This window comes from Erpetoichthys calabaricus, chromosome 1 (assembly GCF_900747795.2).
Source record: "Erpetoichthys calabaricus chromosome 1, fErpCal1.3, whole genome shotgun sequence".
Classification (NCBI taxonomy): domain Eukaryota; kingdom Metazoa; phylum Chordata; class Cladistia; order Polypteriformes; family Polypteridae; genus Erpetoichthys; species Erpetoichthys calabaricus.
This window is the reverse complement of record NC_041394.2, coordinates 178311181-178330197: the sequence shown is the minus strand read 5'-3', so window position 1 is coordinate 178330197 and position 19017 is coordinate 178311181. Positions and strand designations below refer to the sequence as shown.

Below are 19017 nucleotides of genomic sequence, written 5' to 3'. Positions count from 1 at the left end.
CTTCCACTTATGGATGATGGAGGCCACTGTGCTCATTGGGACCTTCAAAGCAGCAGAAACTTTTCTGTAGCCTTCCCCAGATTTGAGTCTTGAGACAATCTTGTCTCGGAGTCTACATACAATTCCTTTGACTTCATGCTTGGTTTGTGCTCTGACATGAACTGTCAACTGTGGGACCTTATATAGACAGGTGTGTGCCTTTCCAAATCATGTCCAATCAACTGAATTTACCACAGGTGGACTCCAGTGAAGCTGCAGAAACATCTCAAGGATGATCAGGGGAAACAGGATGCACCTGAGCTCAATTTCGAGCTTCATGGGCAAAGGCTGTGAATACTTATGTACATGTGCTTTCTCAATTTTTTTCTCAAGTAAACTTTTTTCACATTGTCATTATGGGGTGTTGTGTGTAGAATTCTGAGGAAAAAAATTAATGTAAGCCATTGTGGAATAAGGCTGTAACATAACAAAATGTGGAAAAACTGATGCGCTGTGAATACTTTCCGGATGCACTGTACATATATATATATATATATATAAAACAGTGTGTATAAAGCAGCACTTCTACTGGAAAGGAGGTGCAGGACCGAGCTGTTTGGAGAAGGTTGATGAAGCACACCAATCCCACATAAAAATGGATGAAGAAAAAGATGAAAGAGAAATATGAAGTATAAAGCAGTAGTTATCACAATGATGGGTTTGATTGACTACAAACAGCAATTGTACAAAATCTGTTGATTTTTCCCCCAAGAAATAATGTTATAATAAACTACATGGTTAATTATCAGGCTAAGTAGAAGTAATAGAAATAGTCACAAATAATGTAACCGAGCATATACAGTAGTATGCATATGAATAAACAGTTCACAAAGCACCTAAAGCTTACTTCATCAAACAAGACAATACAACAGCTTATCAAAGCCAAACACAATACAAACTGCTTATACTAGTAGCACCTCACTGGCCCTGCTTCATCGGGTGTACGGTATATCCTCTAGCCTTCATGACCCTGAACTGCATTAAACAGGTTTCATATTAAATATATGGATAAATCAAGAGCTGTTAATTTCACTAAGGATACAGTCCTTTTTTGTGAATGGCTCCTGGAGTACTATGATTCTTAGAACCATGAGGCAATCACTTCACTTTTCAAGAAACTACATTTTTTAACATTTGGATTTTACAACAGTAATAAAAAAAGTCATGAAGTGAAGCTTGGTACCTGGGGACTACTGATATTGCAGGTTTTGTTTCCAACAAATCAACAGCTTCTTTATATTTCTTTCAAAATGTTTTTTTATTTACCAGGCCTTTACTGTCCCTATTCTTCTGTAGTACAAAAGACACAGCAATGAGCATTTAGTAAATTATAAAAAGATTTATATTTTGTGTCACAGCTTTTAATACATTGGAGTCTCCTTTCCTATTTTCTTCTTTTTTGTAGAATGTTCTCATTTCATCTCTTGCTAGGCAAAAATTGCAAATATGCTAAAGAGAAATATGGTGGGTCTGTCATTCAATGAAGTGACAATCTACACTATATAAATAAAAATGTAAGCTGATTGAACGCCTGTCTGTCTTTTTGCCAATTACACAAAAATGGCTGAACTGATTTTCACAAAATTTTGCATGTGCATTGCCCTTCATCCAAATTATAATATAGGTGATATGTTATATCATGTAGAGGAGCAACCTAAAAAAAGCAGTGCCAACACAGGGACTACAATTCCCAAGAGTTCAGTATGGCTGATGGAGGATATGGATATTTGCATGTACAAATTTTTCAACCAGCCAAATCACGTTCTCAAAGACCACAGGTGTGTACAGCATTTTATTCTAAACTAAGTTGGATTGTATCTTCATTGTCTTGCTGGAATACAGCTTTTGTTTAAGATTGCATCTTTTTTGTGTCATTGTGTGTTGTGTTCAGCCATGTTGAATTTCCAAAAGAAGCTTTTCCCCATTTTTTTATACCAGCAACATCAGGCACTTTGGCTAGTCTGCAATAAACTGAACAATACTCATTATTATGACATCAGTGAATTTTATGAAAGAATAGTTTCATAGACATGCTTCTCACAAAGTTAATAAACACTATTAAAGAAAAAAATGGATTAAATGGAGTCTGATTTGAACTGTAAGTAATGGAGAGGTTGACTTACACTTTATTATTGTCCTTACTCTGAAAGTATAGTTGCTGATGGCTGGGAATGTACTGTATACATACAAAGAAAATCTGAGAAAAAATATAGTTTCATTATTTAATACACTGGAATGAATAAATGATACCCTGTAATTTTAAATTGTAGATAAAGGATCCAGCTACTGCTACATGGACACCAGCAGGTGCCACACTTCTCAAATTCTATTCATTATTTTTGTTCTAATTTTTGGCAGTTTGAAACAGCATAAAAAAGATATTCAGTAATGTACAGCCTTTTTTAAGTTATTTAATTTTTTTCTCAATTTTCACTTAATTGTATTTCATTAACTGTTACAGCAAAACATCAATTTATTAAAACAGGCCCAATGGTAAAATGGTAAGTATGTTTGTTTTATTCAAAAATAACCTTTATAACTGTCAGATGTACCAGTGAGTATTTTCATGTATTCTTATAATGTATTTCTTTGTTCTTTTGTGTGTTCTTGTTATTTATTTATCCCACAAGGCTTACTCTCACCTGGACAAAGCTGGCAACACTGTGAGGATTATGTTTTATGATTTCACCAGCGCCTTCAATACCATCCAGACATCCCTGTTAAGGGTACGCTCACAGATATGCAAGTGGATGAGCCTGTGGTATTCTGGATAATGAACTACCGTATCTGTCAGGCAGACCACAGTTTGTGAGACTCGAGGACTATGTTTGTTTCTGATATAGATGTGCGCAACACTGGAGCACCACAAGAAACAGGCCTGTCTCCTTTATCTGTTCACACTGCACACCTCAGACTCTAAATATAAGACCAGGTCATGTCACTTGCAGATATTCTAAGATGATTTTGCATATATGCGGTGTATTGATAAAGAGGATGAGACAAAGTATAGGAGTCAGGTGGAGACCTTTGTTTCTTGGTACAATGAGAATTGTCTGCATCTTAACATCAGCAAAAACAAGGACTGGTTATTGACTTTCGCCTCACCAAACAGCCTCTTCACCCAGTCCCTATTCAGGGAATGGATATGGAAGTGGTACACTGCTACAAGTACTTGGAATTCAGCATCAATCAAGGTGGGCTGGTCTTATAATACAGAGGAACTATATACGAAAGGGCAGAGTCTACTGAAACAACAAGCTGGTTAAGAAGGCAGGCTTTATTAGGAGATGTACTCTTGACTTTCTGGAGGTAGTGGTGGAATACAAAATAAAGACAAAACTGAGTGCCATTATGAACAAGGCTGCACATCCTATGTCTGACACACTAGCATTAAGTGCTTTCTGCCAATGAATTATTCAACAGAAATTTGTCAGGGAATCCTACCGGGGCTCCTCTATGCCAACAGCAATACACCTTTATAATGCTCACTCTGACTTAATCTTATGCAGAGCTGGTCAATTCATTATGCGACACAGCTTGCCACCTAGGGGGCTGTCGCCAGAATTTTATGAAAGTTAATGGGTGTGTGCACCGGACACCGAGGGGAATGGTTGTTCAGAATATTCAGTGCATGCATGCAACAAGCCAGGCAATGTTTATGACAGTAAAAGTACACACACACTGTACAAAATGGAGCATGTGTTTCTTATAGTCCGTGGAATAGACACAAAGGGGCACTATTTGTCCTACTGAAGGGGCGCAAGTTCTGGACACTGGGGGGAGAATCATACAGGTCATCAAAGTTAAATAATACTGCCAACACGCTATTGAAAATGAGGGGCAATGCCCGTCTATCCCACCTAGAGCTCCAAATGGCCTTTGACCAGCACTGACCATAAACTAAATCAGATGTTTTCTTCTTTCTTTGTAATTTTTGTGTATATTTGAGAGAGGTTGTTGCTGTTTGTTAGTTAATTTATTTCTTGATCTTTTGTAAAAAGCTAAATTTCCTTCTTGAGACAAATAACGTCCTATCTATCTATCTATCTATCTATCTATCTATCTATCTATCTATCTATCTATCTATCTATCTATCTATCTATCTATCTATCTATCTATCTATCTATCTATCTATCTATCTATCTATCTATCTATCTATACTAAGTGTTTCCAGATAGCTCCATTATCATGATATTACTGCAGCTATTGTGATGCTGGACACAAACATGGATTTTTTTTCTTTTTATCAGGGTGTTTAAAGATTCTAACACATTGATATGTCTTCCTTTCACTAATAAAACTTAAGATTACCCAGCAACAACATATTTTTTTATCTCATATTTGTTTTTATTTCAGTTCCTGAAGAAGTATGAATCAAACCAGTTCAAAATCAATTATAATTGTACACATGAGGTATGTGGGATAATACCGCGGTATAATGGTTAGTGCTACTACTTCACATCTCTAGCAATGTAAAAATAAGTATTTGTTTTTGTCTAGTTATTTGGTGTCAGAGACTTGAGACCTCACATTGCACTTCAGTTTAGGGCTTCTGTACTTTTATTTTCTGTACAGCCAGTCCAGCAGCAAAGTCATGGCTGTTTGTTCCATCAGCTGTCAAATAAAAGATAGCTACTGTCTTTTTGTTGTATATCCAACCATCCAGCTGAATGAAGGCAGTATATGTCTAGGTCCTATCCAGACAGTTGTTTAACAAAGCGCAGTGGTTGTTTTGCCCATCTGGTGTGGCTGACCCATAAGATCTTGTTCATGTTTTGCCTGTGCAGACAACCGAAAAGATGGCTACTATATTGATAATACTAATCATTGGTTAGCACCTCTGCTTTAACTGACTTACAATTCTAGTTTCTTCTCTAATGAGTGATCTGTGGTATCTCAAACAATATCTGTGATGCAGCCCCTTGATTTGATTTTTGAACATGTTTTTATGTAATGCTTAACCTTTGCCACCCAAAAGCAAGATCCCTAGGCCAGTTAGTTTAGGATACGTGACTACTCTGTATTGACATGGCATGACTAAATGTTGGCATGTTCATGAATGTTATAGACTAGCATCTCCTGGAATTTACAATGGAAAAAGCAGATTCAGGTAAACCACAGACTGGTAGAAGACTGGCTGGATGAATGAATAATAAATATATATATATATATATATATATTTTTTTTTTTCAATTTGCATTTACATTTATTTGCATATGTGGAAGAAACCTCAGAGGAAGACAGGAATAGTTCAATCAGTCAGCTTTTATTCAGTCACAGACGAGTACATAGATTCATGTGTTGCAAGGCAGAACAACAAAGTTCCATTTTTTTCCTCCCCCTCCTACCCCCTTACTTATCGACCGAGCAAAAAATTTTTATCTGAGCATTTCTGTCTTTATTGCATAATTCAGCCATCCGTTTCATTTCTGTGTACGTGTCAGATAGGCCCTAGTAAAAGAAAGGTCATCTTTATTCTTATTCATTTTTCCTGTGTCTGACAGACGCATTCCTCAAGAGTAAGTTGTCCTAGGTCAGCTTACTGCAACCTGTCTTATGACAGACACCTGTATGAGTAACCTTCCATTATAGCAAAACAGCTTTGCCAGCTTGTAACCCTTTCTAGCTTGCAAGCAGTTCATTTTTCTTTCACACATAGCAAATACTTTTATTCACACTGACTTACAAAAGAATGCTTTGAAGACTTTCAATACTTTGAAGAGGTTGGGAGCATGCGCTGATAGCACATTACTGCACTCGCCACACAATGAACAACGTGGATCGGGACCCGAGTGCAGCAAGTGACACTTGGAACAGTATGAGATTTTTTTTTATGGTGGCTGGAGTGCCAAACCTGCCACCAATCCTCAAGTTTTCCCAGTAAGTTGGAAGAACTGCTTGCAGGGCTGGATGCAGATTAACATCATACCCAGGGCAAGGCAATTGCAGGTTAAGGGTCTTGCTCAAGGGCCCAACAGAGTAGAATCACTTCTGGCATTTACGGGATTCGAACCGACAACCTTCCAATTGCCAGCTTAGCCTCAGTGCCACCACTCCCCCATACTTTGAAGGGATCGGACAAAATCATTAGCATATTTTTAAAAAATAATACACATACTCTCCAATAGAAATTCGTTCAGTGTAATTTTCAATGTTTCTTAATTTATGCAATAGTCAGTCATTATTCTAACGTTCTTAATCCTGCACAGGATCGTGGGGGTCTGCTGGAGCCTTCCCCGGCTAGCATAGGGCACAAGGCAGGAACAAACCCTAGACAGGGTGCCAGTGCATCACAGGACACACGCACTCACACTCGCACACAACACACACAATTCACACATTAGGGACAATTTAGGATTGCCAGTTCACCTGACCTGCATGTCTTTGGACAGTGGCAGGAAACCAGAGCACCCAGACGAAACCCACACAAACATGGGGAGAACATGCAAACTCCACACAGGAAGGACCCAGGACATGAACCTTATGGAAACCTTTAACATTTCTTTTTAGATAAATTACACATCTTTCATGTTTCAGTTTATTATTGCAAATAAATAAAATAATTATATGGTTTTGTGGATTATACAAAAACTAAAGTTCATTGTAAAAGTACACAGTCTGGAATGTAAAAGATATCAGAGTATGAAAGTAATTAACTATAAAATGGTATAAAAAGACTAGCTTTTCAAAATATATATTTTTTAACTGTAAGATTTATATTTAGATTCACATATCTGTATCTTAATAACATTTTTCCAACACCCCCTACTTATGGACAGGTAGTGCTACAGTACCTGAGGTCGTATTTTTCCTCTTCTCTTTACGGGCCGCCAGATAGTATTCAGAAAACAAGAATCACAACAGTCTGGTGATGTCTCCAGTCCACCCATGCTGGTCCATGCTGCAGAGATGCCCTCTTGTTACTATGCACAAATTCTAGGCCAGTTTAGCCATACAGCAAGAAGAAGAAGAAGAAGTGCCTCCTCTGATTTCTCCAGCTGTACTCTTTACAAAAACTCCACTTTTTATGTACTAGATAACAAAATGTTCTTAATGCTGTCATAATGCATTTACTTTAGAAATGAAACAATGATGCTTCATTCCTGTCGGTTATTATCTGCCTCTTTTTCAGTCTCAAGCCTGCGAAAAGCTCTGATATCTCACAAGGCACACACGACAGTTAAATGATGTTTAATGAGGACTCAGCCTCATACAAGCATGCTGTAGTCATTAGGACAAACAGGTAGGAATCCTTCAGGGAGCTTAGCTGTGGCAGGGTTTTCCTTTGAGATCTGAGGCGGCTTCGTAGATTAACAAACAAAGATGTGCAACACTAAACTGTTCCCTTTTTTAAATATTAAAATGGCGAGATTGACATTAGCAAAATATAGTATACAGTTTGCTTGATATTTCTCTTTTCAAGCAATGGAAATCCTTTCAAAACAATTAACACAACACTTTGATTGGGAAAATAAGGCGACTGTGCTACCCTGACTGTAATTATGTATATACACACAATTGAAAATAGCTCTATTGGTTTTGTAAGTGCTTTAATGTTCTCTAATTCCAGTACCAAGAAAAAGTTCTGTTCATTTTCTGAAGTGACTCCTGAACCTATTGTGTTATATGGGATGCCAGTCAATCAATCATTTCAGAGTTGCCTGGCAAACAAAGGTGTGCAACATTGTGAAGTGTGAGAAGAGCTGCATTGAAATGGAGAGAAAGTACAAACTGCACACATTCAGCGGCCACACCAGTATTAGATCTCCAACATTTGGAGCTGTCAAGGGGGTTCCACTGTGAAAATAGATATCTAAACAACAAGGTTGTAGATTCATATCTGTCCCTTTTCTTTTCTCTCCATAAGAAATTGCAATACAGAAAATGTCTCTGTGGGTGACCCAGTGGTGCAGTTGGGGCAATGCTGCATTGCAGTAAACTGACTAGCAATATTAAATTGTGTTTGGGAGTGTGTATGTGTGTTGGATCTGTGACGGACTAGATAGATAGATAGATAGATAGATAGATAGATAGATAGATAGATAGATAGATAGATAGATAGATAGATAGATAGATAGATAGATAGATAGATAGATAGATAGATAGATAGATAGATAGATAGATAGATAGATACTTTATTAATCCCAAGGGGAAATTCACAGGACTAGCACCCTCTCCTGGGTTTGTTCTTGCCTTGCACTCTGTGCTAACTTCCAGCACCCCCAGCAACCCTGGGCTGGATTAAGTGAGTTAGAAAATAGACATGATATTCCTAAATGTCTCTGTTAAAGTAAAACTAGCTGCAACTAGCTGCAAGCTTATAAATATGTAATTATTATATAATTTGAATTTATTTAAAAATGTGCCTATATAATATGATCATAAAAATTCATTAATGCATTTCATCACGAAAATGACATAATCTCTTAGTATTCTAAATGTTGAAAGAATTATCAAGATGTGAATTTAATGTGCTCTGTCTGGCAACCGCTGTCCGTCACTGTGGCTGGCAAAAGAGGTAGCAAGTTCAAAAAGGGCTTTTGCTGTTGTCTACGGAACACGTTGATTACAAAGGATTTAATGTTATTTTAGTTACGACGGGTTTCGGGAAAATCCATCCCAATCCATCAGACCCCTCCTCGAACCGCCACCTTATCGTGGTGGAGGGGCTTGCGTGTCCCAATGATCCTAGGAGCTCTGTTGTCCGGGGCTTTATGCCCCTGGTAGGGTCACCCAAGGCAAACTGGTCCTAAGTGAGGGATGAGACAAAGTGCAGTTCAAAAGACTTTCTATGATGAATAAAAATGTGGACGGCGTTTTCCCTCACCCAGACGCGGGTCACCGGTGCCCCCCTCTGGAGCCAGGCCTGGAGGTGGGGCTCGATGGCGAGCGCCTGGTGGCTGGGCTTGCACCCATGGGGCTCGGCCAGGCACAGCCCGAAGAGGCAACGTGGGTCCCCCTTCCCATGGGCTCACCACCTATGGGAGGGGCCAGGGAGGTCGGGTGCAGTGTGAGTTGGGTGGTGGCCGAAGGCGGGGAACTTGGCGGTCCAATCCTCGGCTACAGAAGCTGGCTCTTGGGATGTGGAATGTCACCTCTCTGAAGGGGAAGGAGCCTGAGCTAGTGCGCGAGGTTGAGAGGTTCCAGCTAGATATAGTCGGGCTCACCTCGACGCACAGCTTGGACTCTGGAACCAATCTCCTTGAGAGGGGCTGGCCTCTCTACCACTCTGGAGTTGCCCCCAGGTGAGAGGCTCTGAGCAGGTGTGGGCATACTTATTGCCCCCCGACTTGGAGGCTGTACATTGGGGTTTACTCCGGTGGACAAGAGGGTAGCCTCCCTCCGCCTTCGGGTGGGGGGACGTGTCCTAACTGTTGTTTGTGCATATGCACCGAACAGCAGTTCAGAGTACCCACCCTTTTTGGAGTCCCTGGATGGGGTGCTAGAGGGCATACCTTCTGGGGACTCCCTCGTACTGCTGGGAGACTTCAATGCTCACGTGGGCAATGACAGTGAGACCTGGAAGCACGTGATTGGGAGGAATGGCCACCCCGATCTGAACCCGAGTGGTGTTTTGTTATTGGACTTCTGTGCTCGTCACAGATTGTCCATAACGAACACCATGTTCAAGCATAGGGGTGTTCATATGTGCACTTGACACCAGGACACCCTAGGCCTCAGTTCGATGATCGACTTTGTGGTCGTGTCGTCGGACTTGCGGCCACATGTCTTGGACACTCGGGTGAAGAGAGGGGCGGAGCTGTCAACTGATCACCACCTAGTGGTGAGTTGGCTTCGATGGTGGGGGAGGATGCCGTTCAGGCCTGGTAGGCCCAAACGTGTTGTGAGGGTCTGCTGGGAACGTCTGGCAGAGCCCCCTGTCAGAAGTAGCTTCAACTCCCACCTCCGGCAGAACTTTGACTACGTCCCGAGGGAGGTGGGGGACATAGAGTCCGAATGGGCCATTTTCCGTGCCTCTATTGTTGAGGCGGCTGACCGGAGCTGTAGCCATAAGGTGGTCGGTGCCTGTTGTGGCGGCAATCCCCAAACCCGTTGGTGGACACTGGCGGTGAGGGATGCTGTCAAGCTGAAGAAGGAGTCCTACTGGTCCCTTTTGTCCTGTGTGACTCTGGAGGCAGCTAATAGGTACCGGCAGGCCAAGCGGAATGTGGCTTCAGTGGTTGCTGAGGCAAAAACTCGGGCATGGGAGGAGTTTGGGGAGGCCATGGAGAACGACTTTTGGACGTCTTCGAGGAGATTCTGGTCCACCGTCCGGCATCTCAGGAGGGGGAAGCAGTGCAGTGTCAACTCTGTATATGGTGGGGATGGTGCGCTGCTGACCTCGACTCGGGACGTTGTGGGTCGGTGGGGGGAGTACTTCGAAGACCTCCTCAATCCCACTAACATGCCTTCCAATGAGGAAGCAGAGCCTGGGGACTCGGAGGTGGGCTCCCCCATCTCTGGGACTGAGGTCACTGAGGTGGTCAAAAAACTCCTTGGTGGCAGGGCCCCGGGGGTGGATGAGATATGCCCAGAGTTCCTCAAGGCTCTGGATGTTGTAGGGCAGTCTTGGTTGACACGTCTCTGCAACATCGCATGGACATCAGGGACAGTGCCTCTGGATTGGCAGATCAGGATGGTGGTCCCCCTCTTTAAGAAGGGGGACCGGAGGGTGTGCTCCAACTACAGAGGGATCACACTCCTCAGCCTCCCTGGAAAAGTCTATTCGGGGGTTCTGGACAGGAGGGTCCATCGGATAGTCAAACCTCGGATTCAGGAGGAACAGTGTGGTTTTCGTCCTGGTTGCGGAACAGTGGACCAGCTCTACACCCTTAGCAGAGTCCTGGAGGGTGCATGGGAGTTCGCCCAACCAGTCTACATGTGTTTTGTGGACTTGGAAAAGGTGTTCGACTGTGTCCCTCGGGGAATCCTGTGGGGGGTGCTCTGGGAGTATGGGGTACCAGACCTCCTGATAGGGGCTGTTCGGTCCCTGCACAACCGGTGTCAGAGCTTGGTCCACATTGCCGGCAGTAAGTCAAACCCGTTTTCAGTGACAGCGGTACTCCGCCAAGGCTGCCCTTTGTCACCGATTCTGTTCATAACTTTTATGGACAGAATTTCTAGGCGCAGCCAGGGTGTTGAGGGGGTCCAGTTTGGTAGACTCAGGATTGGGTCACTGCTTTTTGCAGATGATGTTGTCCTGTTTGCTTCATCAGGCCGTGATCTTCAGCTCTCTCTGGATCGGTTCGCAGCTGAGTGTGAAGCGGCTGGGATGGGAATCAGCACCTCCAAATCCGAGACCATGGTCCTCAGCCGGAAAAGGGTGGAGTGCCCTCTCAGGGTTGGGAGCGAGATCCTGCCTCAAGTGGAAGAGTTCAAGTATCTCAGGGTCTTGTTCTTGGGAAGAATGGAGCGGGAGATCGACAGGCGGATCGGTGCGGCGTCCGCAGTGATGCGGGCTCTGCATCGGTCTGTTGTGGTGAAAAAGGAGCTGAGCCGTAAGACAAAGCTCTCAATTTACCAGTCGATCTAAGTTCCTACCCTCACCTATGGTCATGAGCTATGGGTAGTGACCGAAAGAACGAGATCGCGAATACAAGCGGCTGAAATGAGTTTCCTCCACAGGGTGTCTGGGCTCTCCCTTAAAGATACAGTGAGAAGCTCAGTCATCCGGGAGGGGCTCAGAGTAGAGCCGCTGCTCCTCCGTATCGAGAGGAGTCAGATGAGGTGGCTCGGGCATCTCACCAGGATGCCTCCTGGACGCCTCCCTGGTGAGGGGTTCCGGGCACATCCAACCGGGACTAGGCCCCTGGTAAGACCCAGGACACGCTGGAGGGACTATGTCTCACGGCTGGCCTGGGAACGCCTTGGGATTCTCCCGGAAGAGCTAGAAGAAGTGGACGGGGAGAGGGAAGTCTGGGCATCTCTGCTCAAGCTGCTGCCCCCGTGACCCGACCTCGGATAAGCGGAAGAGGATGGATGGATTTCGGGAAATCCTTGTAAATTAGTGAGGTCATGATATTAGGATGCTTTTGAAAAACTCACCCCTTTGATATAATGTGTTGATGGTTAAGGAAAAAAATACATAAGCCATGGAGTACTTTTTAAAAAGAGGGGTGAATCATTCAGTTAATAATACACATCCACTTATGTGACACCAGTGACAAAGATTCCAATGAGATCAAAATGCTAAATATTGATCCTTTTTTTCCAGTCAATTTCTGTTGTTGCGGCAGCATTTGTTAATGAAAGAAAGCATGGTATGTGAACAAATACAAGCATATAAAACAAATATGTTTTTGCTTTAAGATACTAGGATTTCCATTAATTATAAATGTTTACCAATAAACCTAGAAGTAAAGTGCAGTACAAGGTAGATTTAATAAAATGTACACTTTACAAGAAAATGGCACCCTCTGTAGGGGCATAGACATATCCCAGAATATACTTAACAACGATTGTTTTCTACATCAAGTGGCAAAAGCTTTTCTGCTTTACCATATAGTATACCGCCTTCACTCTGACCCATCTTTTCTCTTCCATAATTCTTCATATTGGGAAACAACACACTCTACCTTTCATTCCCATGTATTCTTGTAGGTCACCAGAGTTTGGTTCAGGGTCAAGAGTCACTCCAAAATTCCTTTGGCTACTGGAAAACGCAGCTATTTGATTCTCAAAGGTTACAACTCACTGAGTTCAAAGAGTTCAAGCTCAGATACACTCAATTGGTAAATTCCCACCTAGTAGCTTCCCACTCAGAACACATGCTATTCCCAACTCTTGGCAGGCCTGATGCTCATTTCTTACTCTGTGAGGGTTTCAATAACCCACCTTACAAGATATTGTCACATCCTTTGGAACGGTCAGACTATGCCAGAGTGATCACCAGATTTATCAATGTTTGTAGTACTGGCACAGTGGTGCTGTACTTAGTAATGCTAACTAGCTCCACGTGACTTGTAACCCAGTTGCTGTCTTTGGATTTTGCAGGTTTACCTCACGTATCTATTTTCTCCAGGTACTCTGTTGTTTTCTGAAACATACCACATGTATGTGTGTCTACAATGTCCTTTTATGAATGAGAGTGTGTGTGTCTTTATGAGCAAGTGTGCCCTACAATAAGCAGGTGCGCTGTCCAGAGTCGGTTTCTGCTTTACAAACAGTGTTTCCATGGTAGCCTCTGTCCTCCCAAGACCCTGAATTGGATTAAGAAGATTTAGAATTGTCTGACCTAGAAGGTTAAAAAACTGCACCTACATGGCTAGCTTTGGACAGGAAATCTGGTCAAACTCATCTCTGTATGCTTTGTTTTATGCTGTCATTAATCATCAGTCTGGCTTTGCATTGCTCATTTAAAATATGCAGCCATTGTAGGAAACACTTTAGGGCAGATATGCTGTTTTCCACTGCTCCAGTGCATTATAATTATGTATTCAGTTAGCGTATACACTATTTAATTCATTAGGTATCTGGAATTTTAGAGCATTCTCTATTAGAAATGTGAATGCATTTCTGGATCAACTATTTCTCAAATGCAGAATTCCTGCTACAAACTGTTTCATATACAAGCAAGAAGCTTTGTTGAAAGGAACCCATCCATCTTCCCTCATCTTCCAATAAAATCTATGCTGAAATATATTTTTTCTAGTAATTAGTAGAATATAAAGGTATTTTTAGAATCTATCAATTAAATTCACAGTGTGTGCACCTCTAGGCGATGCTGGGAAAGGAATCTGTCATATATCATCTCATATAAAGTGTGGAGCTCAGTCATTCATGACAAACACCACAGAGTGTGAATGTGGGCTGATACTCACCGGTAGGCAGTACCAGCACCTCTTCCATTTTCAGCATAGAGTACTGGTACCTTTTCTGAGAGAACCAGTAAGTACCAGCAACTCTTTGTTAATTTTCATGAGAGCCAGCATTCTGATCGACTTTCTTAGAATATCAGAGAGTACCAGCACCCCTTCAGGAATCTTCATGGGTGACCCAATGTCCTCAGGCCCAGCACTTCAAGTGACTGTCATTGTATCACAATCATCTATGCTTAACCATTCCAGGACTTTTTCTTACTGTACCAGTGAGTACCACTGCCTCTTCATGAATCTTAATGGGGGACACCACTCCCACTCCAAATATTTGATCAAATGTCACTATATCACCATAAACAGAGTACCACCCAGTAATTTGGTTCAACTTTAAGCACTGCTCATTGGTGTGTGCAAATTATTGTTTTACTCATTTCAAAATTGTATATTTGGCATATCTACCACTATTGAAATTATCCAAACTGTATCAGGGATTGGGTTCTAACTGTCAATCAGGGGTCTTGCTAGGTCATACGTTTTGAGAATGTCCTAAACTAAGATCATTTAGGAAGAAAATGTTTGGTTATTTGTAACATAGTGCTGGATTGACCTATGTAAGACTTTGATGGTACTGTTTGGAGTGACAGCAGATTATGTAACAATGCATTAATGGTGATCTCCTATAGTCTTACACTGTGTTGACTTATCTTACCGAGGAAAACAAATGTCAACCACCTTTTTTAAGTTAATGGGAAGGTAATGTTTTATGTCATTATGCCAAGGTCACAGTACTAGGAGGGGAAACTTAGAGTAGTAATTAAGTACTAATAATACAAAAAAGTCTGCTTGCTCCACTTTTTATATTGGAACATTGACCCTAATCAAATACTTAAAGTAAAACATTCCGAAAGCTGCTTGGAAACCAGTTCTGACTCTTTAAATTGTGTCATTCAACTAAAATGCCTAATATCTTTATTAGCAGTTATTTAACAAAATGTACATAGGAACAATGTTTTGTACTTAAAAATGAAATGGACTGTGTACATTTATTTATACTTAGAAACATGCTGGCATTTACTAACATGTTTAAAATTAAATGGCAAAATTACTTTCAGTAAACACAAAGGAATCATGAGATATAACACAGAATAACTTGATTGAAACTAAAAAACACCATGCATTCATACAGATGAAGTTTTACAAGTTTCAGAAAGTTTCAAAGTGAAATGCGGAGTACAGTATGCCACAGGTAATGGTGATTTCCTTAACTGTTCAGGGATCTGATTCCAAATGTGGGGCAACAATGAAAGCAAAGAAACTAAGAAAGCTGATCATATTTTTTATTGTTTTTAAAACACAATAATAACTGCCTCACCAGTAGCTCAAAGAGGAATACAATAAAATAGGATGTTTTCAGTCATGGTTGTAAATGTACTGTCTGGTATTTAACCAGGCCATTCAATTATGATGGCTTGAGAATTATTTGTGGGCTTTTAAACACAATTGTTACATGGTTTAGGTCATACTTAACAAGTCATTTTCAATATGCTCTTTAATAGTGATGAAGTATTCATCAGATCACTCCTTTCTGAAATTAAATATTGCACAGGCTACCATATATAGGCAAGGCATCAGTAATATTGAAATACGTAATTTGGGGAAGAAATGTAAACAATAAGCTAGCCAAAAGTAGAAATCGGGAAGTCAGAAGACAAGTCAACAGAGCCAAACGAGTAATGTAAAATCATAATCAGAAACATAGCAGGAATGTATTTGATAACTTAACTCATAATTAAATGGAGTAAAAAATCATATTTATTCTAAACACAATCCTTTTTCCAACTATACATTTACAGTGAAGTCTGCAAATAATACCTGGAGGCTGCAGTTTTAAAATAGCAAGTGGTATGAAATACTAGAGAGTAATCCATTGACACAGAAATAACATCATGGAAGCTTGCAATAGTAGTGTAATGGTTAGTGCAATTGGTTTTCAGCCAACAAGTCTGGGCTCAACTCCAACTAGTCTATGACTTGCTCCAACAAAATCAGACTCTTAAGTCATAGAGGCGGGCTCTGTGTGCATGAGAGCTGACAATTAATGAACGTTCACCCGGAAATACAATACATATAATGTAAAAATTAGGAATATGGGTGTTTAGGACCTCACAAACAGAAGACAGGCTAGTCTGTCTGATGTCTCATGTTTTATGTACCATGGCAGAATGCAAAACAAGAAAAAAAGCAGAGACTGCAGTTGAACCCACTGTGCCTGCTAGCACTTCATACAGTACTGTGAGGCAGAATGTCAGGTAGCACGCTACTGGCCATCAAAAAAGGGGCAGGTACGACTGTTCTTGAAGGTCAGAATGCTACCACTAAATTTAACACGTCCAGTGATTTTCAGTGGCATAAATTGACATGGTGTGGCGATGACATCAGCACCTGTGGTCAGCAAATCTGACATACCAAACAATTAGAAGTTGTGCAATGTGACATCTGCTTAAAGCACTTGCTTTATACAGAGGATCCTCATTTTGACAACTTAAACGAAAAGAAATTAAAAAAAGCTTTAATATACTCTACAGTGATGTTTTGCACTCCACAGAGGTCATAATTTCCCACAACATTTATTTTAGATAGTCAAAACTATCAAGCAGCACATTATTGACTGTTACAAAAAGGAGAGAAGAAGTGAGAAACTTTGCTGGGAAGTCATCACACAATCACATAATTTGACATGGACAACAATTTATAGTCATGAAAATGTATATGCTTCTGCAACAAGATTAGAGAATTCAGGTTGTCATGGTTGACAATTCCACCAGTTGCATAATGTGATATCAGCTTTACTTAACTTTCAGTGCACCGTTTGTTCAATAAATGAATTAAATGATGCTTTATTTAAAATACTTTATAATAAAACTAATTTATTTCAAGAACACTGCCTTCTCTTCTGACAAGTGTCTAAGACTAAGTACAGGTCATGGATGCCCATAGACCTTGTCAGATCTCCTTCGATATAACAAATTTACTTGCACTGGATAGTGAAGACCAGTGTTAACTTAAAATTCATTTAAATACTAAGTACTGACATGAAGGAAACAATGCAACAGTCAACAGGTATTTAAGGTGATATTCATAGTTATGGTCAGATTGCAATCGATATAGTTAATTTAATTGCTACATACATGGTTAAGGCTAGTTCTAATAATTTACATACCAAATATTAACATGAAGAGAACACTTAATATAGCAGTTCAGCAGATATTAGAGGTGACAATTTATAATAAAACTTGTCTAAGAGTCTAATTACATGTTTTTTTTGTAGGAGTTCATGGCAGAGGGTAAACGATATGGATGTGTTTCATTCATTAAATATTTAGAAGGTGAAAAAGCTCAAATATAAATTAAAAATGTAATCTTGTGGCAAAAGTATTTAATTTCCATTCTACGTTACTTACAATAACAGGTTACTTTTTAGATGACAGTTATATGCTAAAAGTAGTTAAGAGTATATTCCAATTAATATTGTACATGGACAGTGATACAGTGATACAGTTTTCATAATGTTGGCTCTGTGTGACACCACAATGGATTTTGGGAGTTTTAATTTCAGGTTTTTAACAAAGAAATTGAATGGGCCATTTAGAAAAGCCAGTCATTTTTATGTATTGTCCAACCATTTTCAGGGGCTCAAAAGTATATGAACAAACTAACATAATCATGAATATAATGATCATTTTCAATACTTGGTTGAAAATCCTTTACTTTTACTGACTGCCAGAAGCCTTCTCCAAATGTTGGGTTTCCACTCTAGTGAAGCTTTGCCAGGCCTTTACTGCTGCTGTCTTCAGTTGCTGCTTGTTCATTGGACTTTCTGCCTTCAGCAAGTGAAATGCATGTCCAGTTGGGTTGAAGTCAGTTCATTGACTTGGCCTTTGAAGAATATTCCACTACTTTGTATTGAAAAGCACTTGGTTTGCTGTTACAGTATGTTTTGGCTCATTGTCCATCTGTACTATTAAGCGTCACCCTATCAGTTTTGCAGATTTTGGCTGAATCTGAGCAGATAGTATAATCCTGTACACTTCAGAAATCATCCTGTAACTTTTGTCAGTAGTCATATCGTCAATAAACAGTAGTGACCAACTTCCATTGGCAGTCATGCATGCCCATACCATAACACTGCCTGCACCATGTTTCACGGATGATGTGGTATGTTGCAGATCATGAGCATTCCTTCTCTTCTCCATCCATCCATTATCCAAATGGATACTCCATACTCTTTTTTATCCATCATGCTGTTAGATATTGATCTTAATTTCATTTTCCCAAAAAAATTGATTCATTATTTTCTAGCAAAGTCAAATCTGACCTTCCTATGCTTGAGTATTATCAATGGTGTGCACCTTGTGGTAAACCTTCTGAATTTACTTTCTTGAAGTCTTCACTTGATTGTAGACTTTGGCAATGAAAGGTCTTCCAACTGCCAGAAAGTGTCCTTGGTTTGGCTAAATGTCGTGCATTGGTCTTTCTTCACCAAGGAAAGAGTTATCTGATCATCCAACACAGTCGTCTTCTACAGCTGTTCAGTCCTTCTGGTGTTGCTGAGCTCACCAGTGCATTTCTTCTCTTTAAGAATGTACCAGATGGGTGATTTGAGCACTCCTCCCATTTCTGCTACATCTTGGATGGGTTTGTTTTGTTTTCTCTGCCTAATAATGGCCTGTTTTTACTTGCATGGACATCTCTTTGGACCTCATAGTGACAACTTTTAAATGCATATTTCATACTTGGAATCAACTCCAGACCTTTTACCTGCTTAATAGTTAATGAAATAAGGAGGGAACTGCTCCCACCTGGCTATGGAACAACTTGTCAGTAAAAACTCAAAATATTTTTGAGCCCCTGAAAATTGGGGGGACCGTGTATCAAAATGGCTAACGCTAACCCTAAATGGCTCATATTTTACTTCTGTTAAACCCTTTGAAAAAGCCTACACTTCAATTATGTAATTATTTCTTCATTTCAAATTCATTGTGGTGGTATACAGTGCCAAAATTATGAAAATTGTATCACTATCCAAATGCTTATGGACCTCACTGTACTTTAACTGTTGTACTGTATATGTTCATTTATCAACTTATTTACTATCGTAATT

General features: G+C 40.5%; 1 protein-coding gene across 2 annotated transcripts in view; it reads right to left on the bottom strand.

The window, feature by feature from the left end:
- dyrk4 (dual-specificity tyrosine-(Y)-phosphorylation regulated kinase 4) overlaps positions 1-19017 on the bottom strand; it is a 143674-nt gene that overhangs the window by 106170 nt on the left and 18487 nt on the right. The window contains exon 1 of one of the 2 annotated variants that reach the window (XM_051924435.1): positions 6834-7165. The exons of the other annotated variant lie outside the window; for it this stretch is intronic. Within the exon in view, the coding sequence (XP_051780395.1) occupies positions 6834-6929 (96 nt within the window). The 5' untranslated portion in view covers positions 6930-7165. Of the gene's footprint in view, positions 1-6833; positions 7166-19017 lie in introns of those variants that run through there. 2 annotated transcript variants of the gene reach the window in all.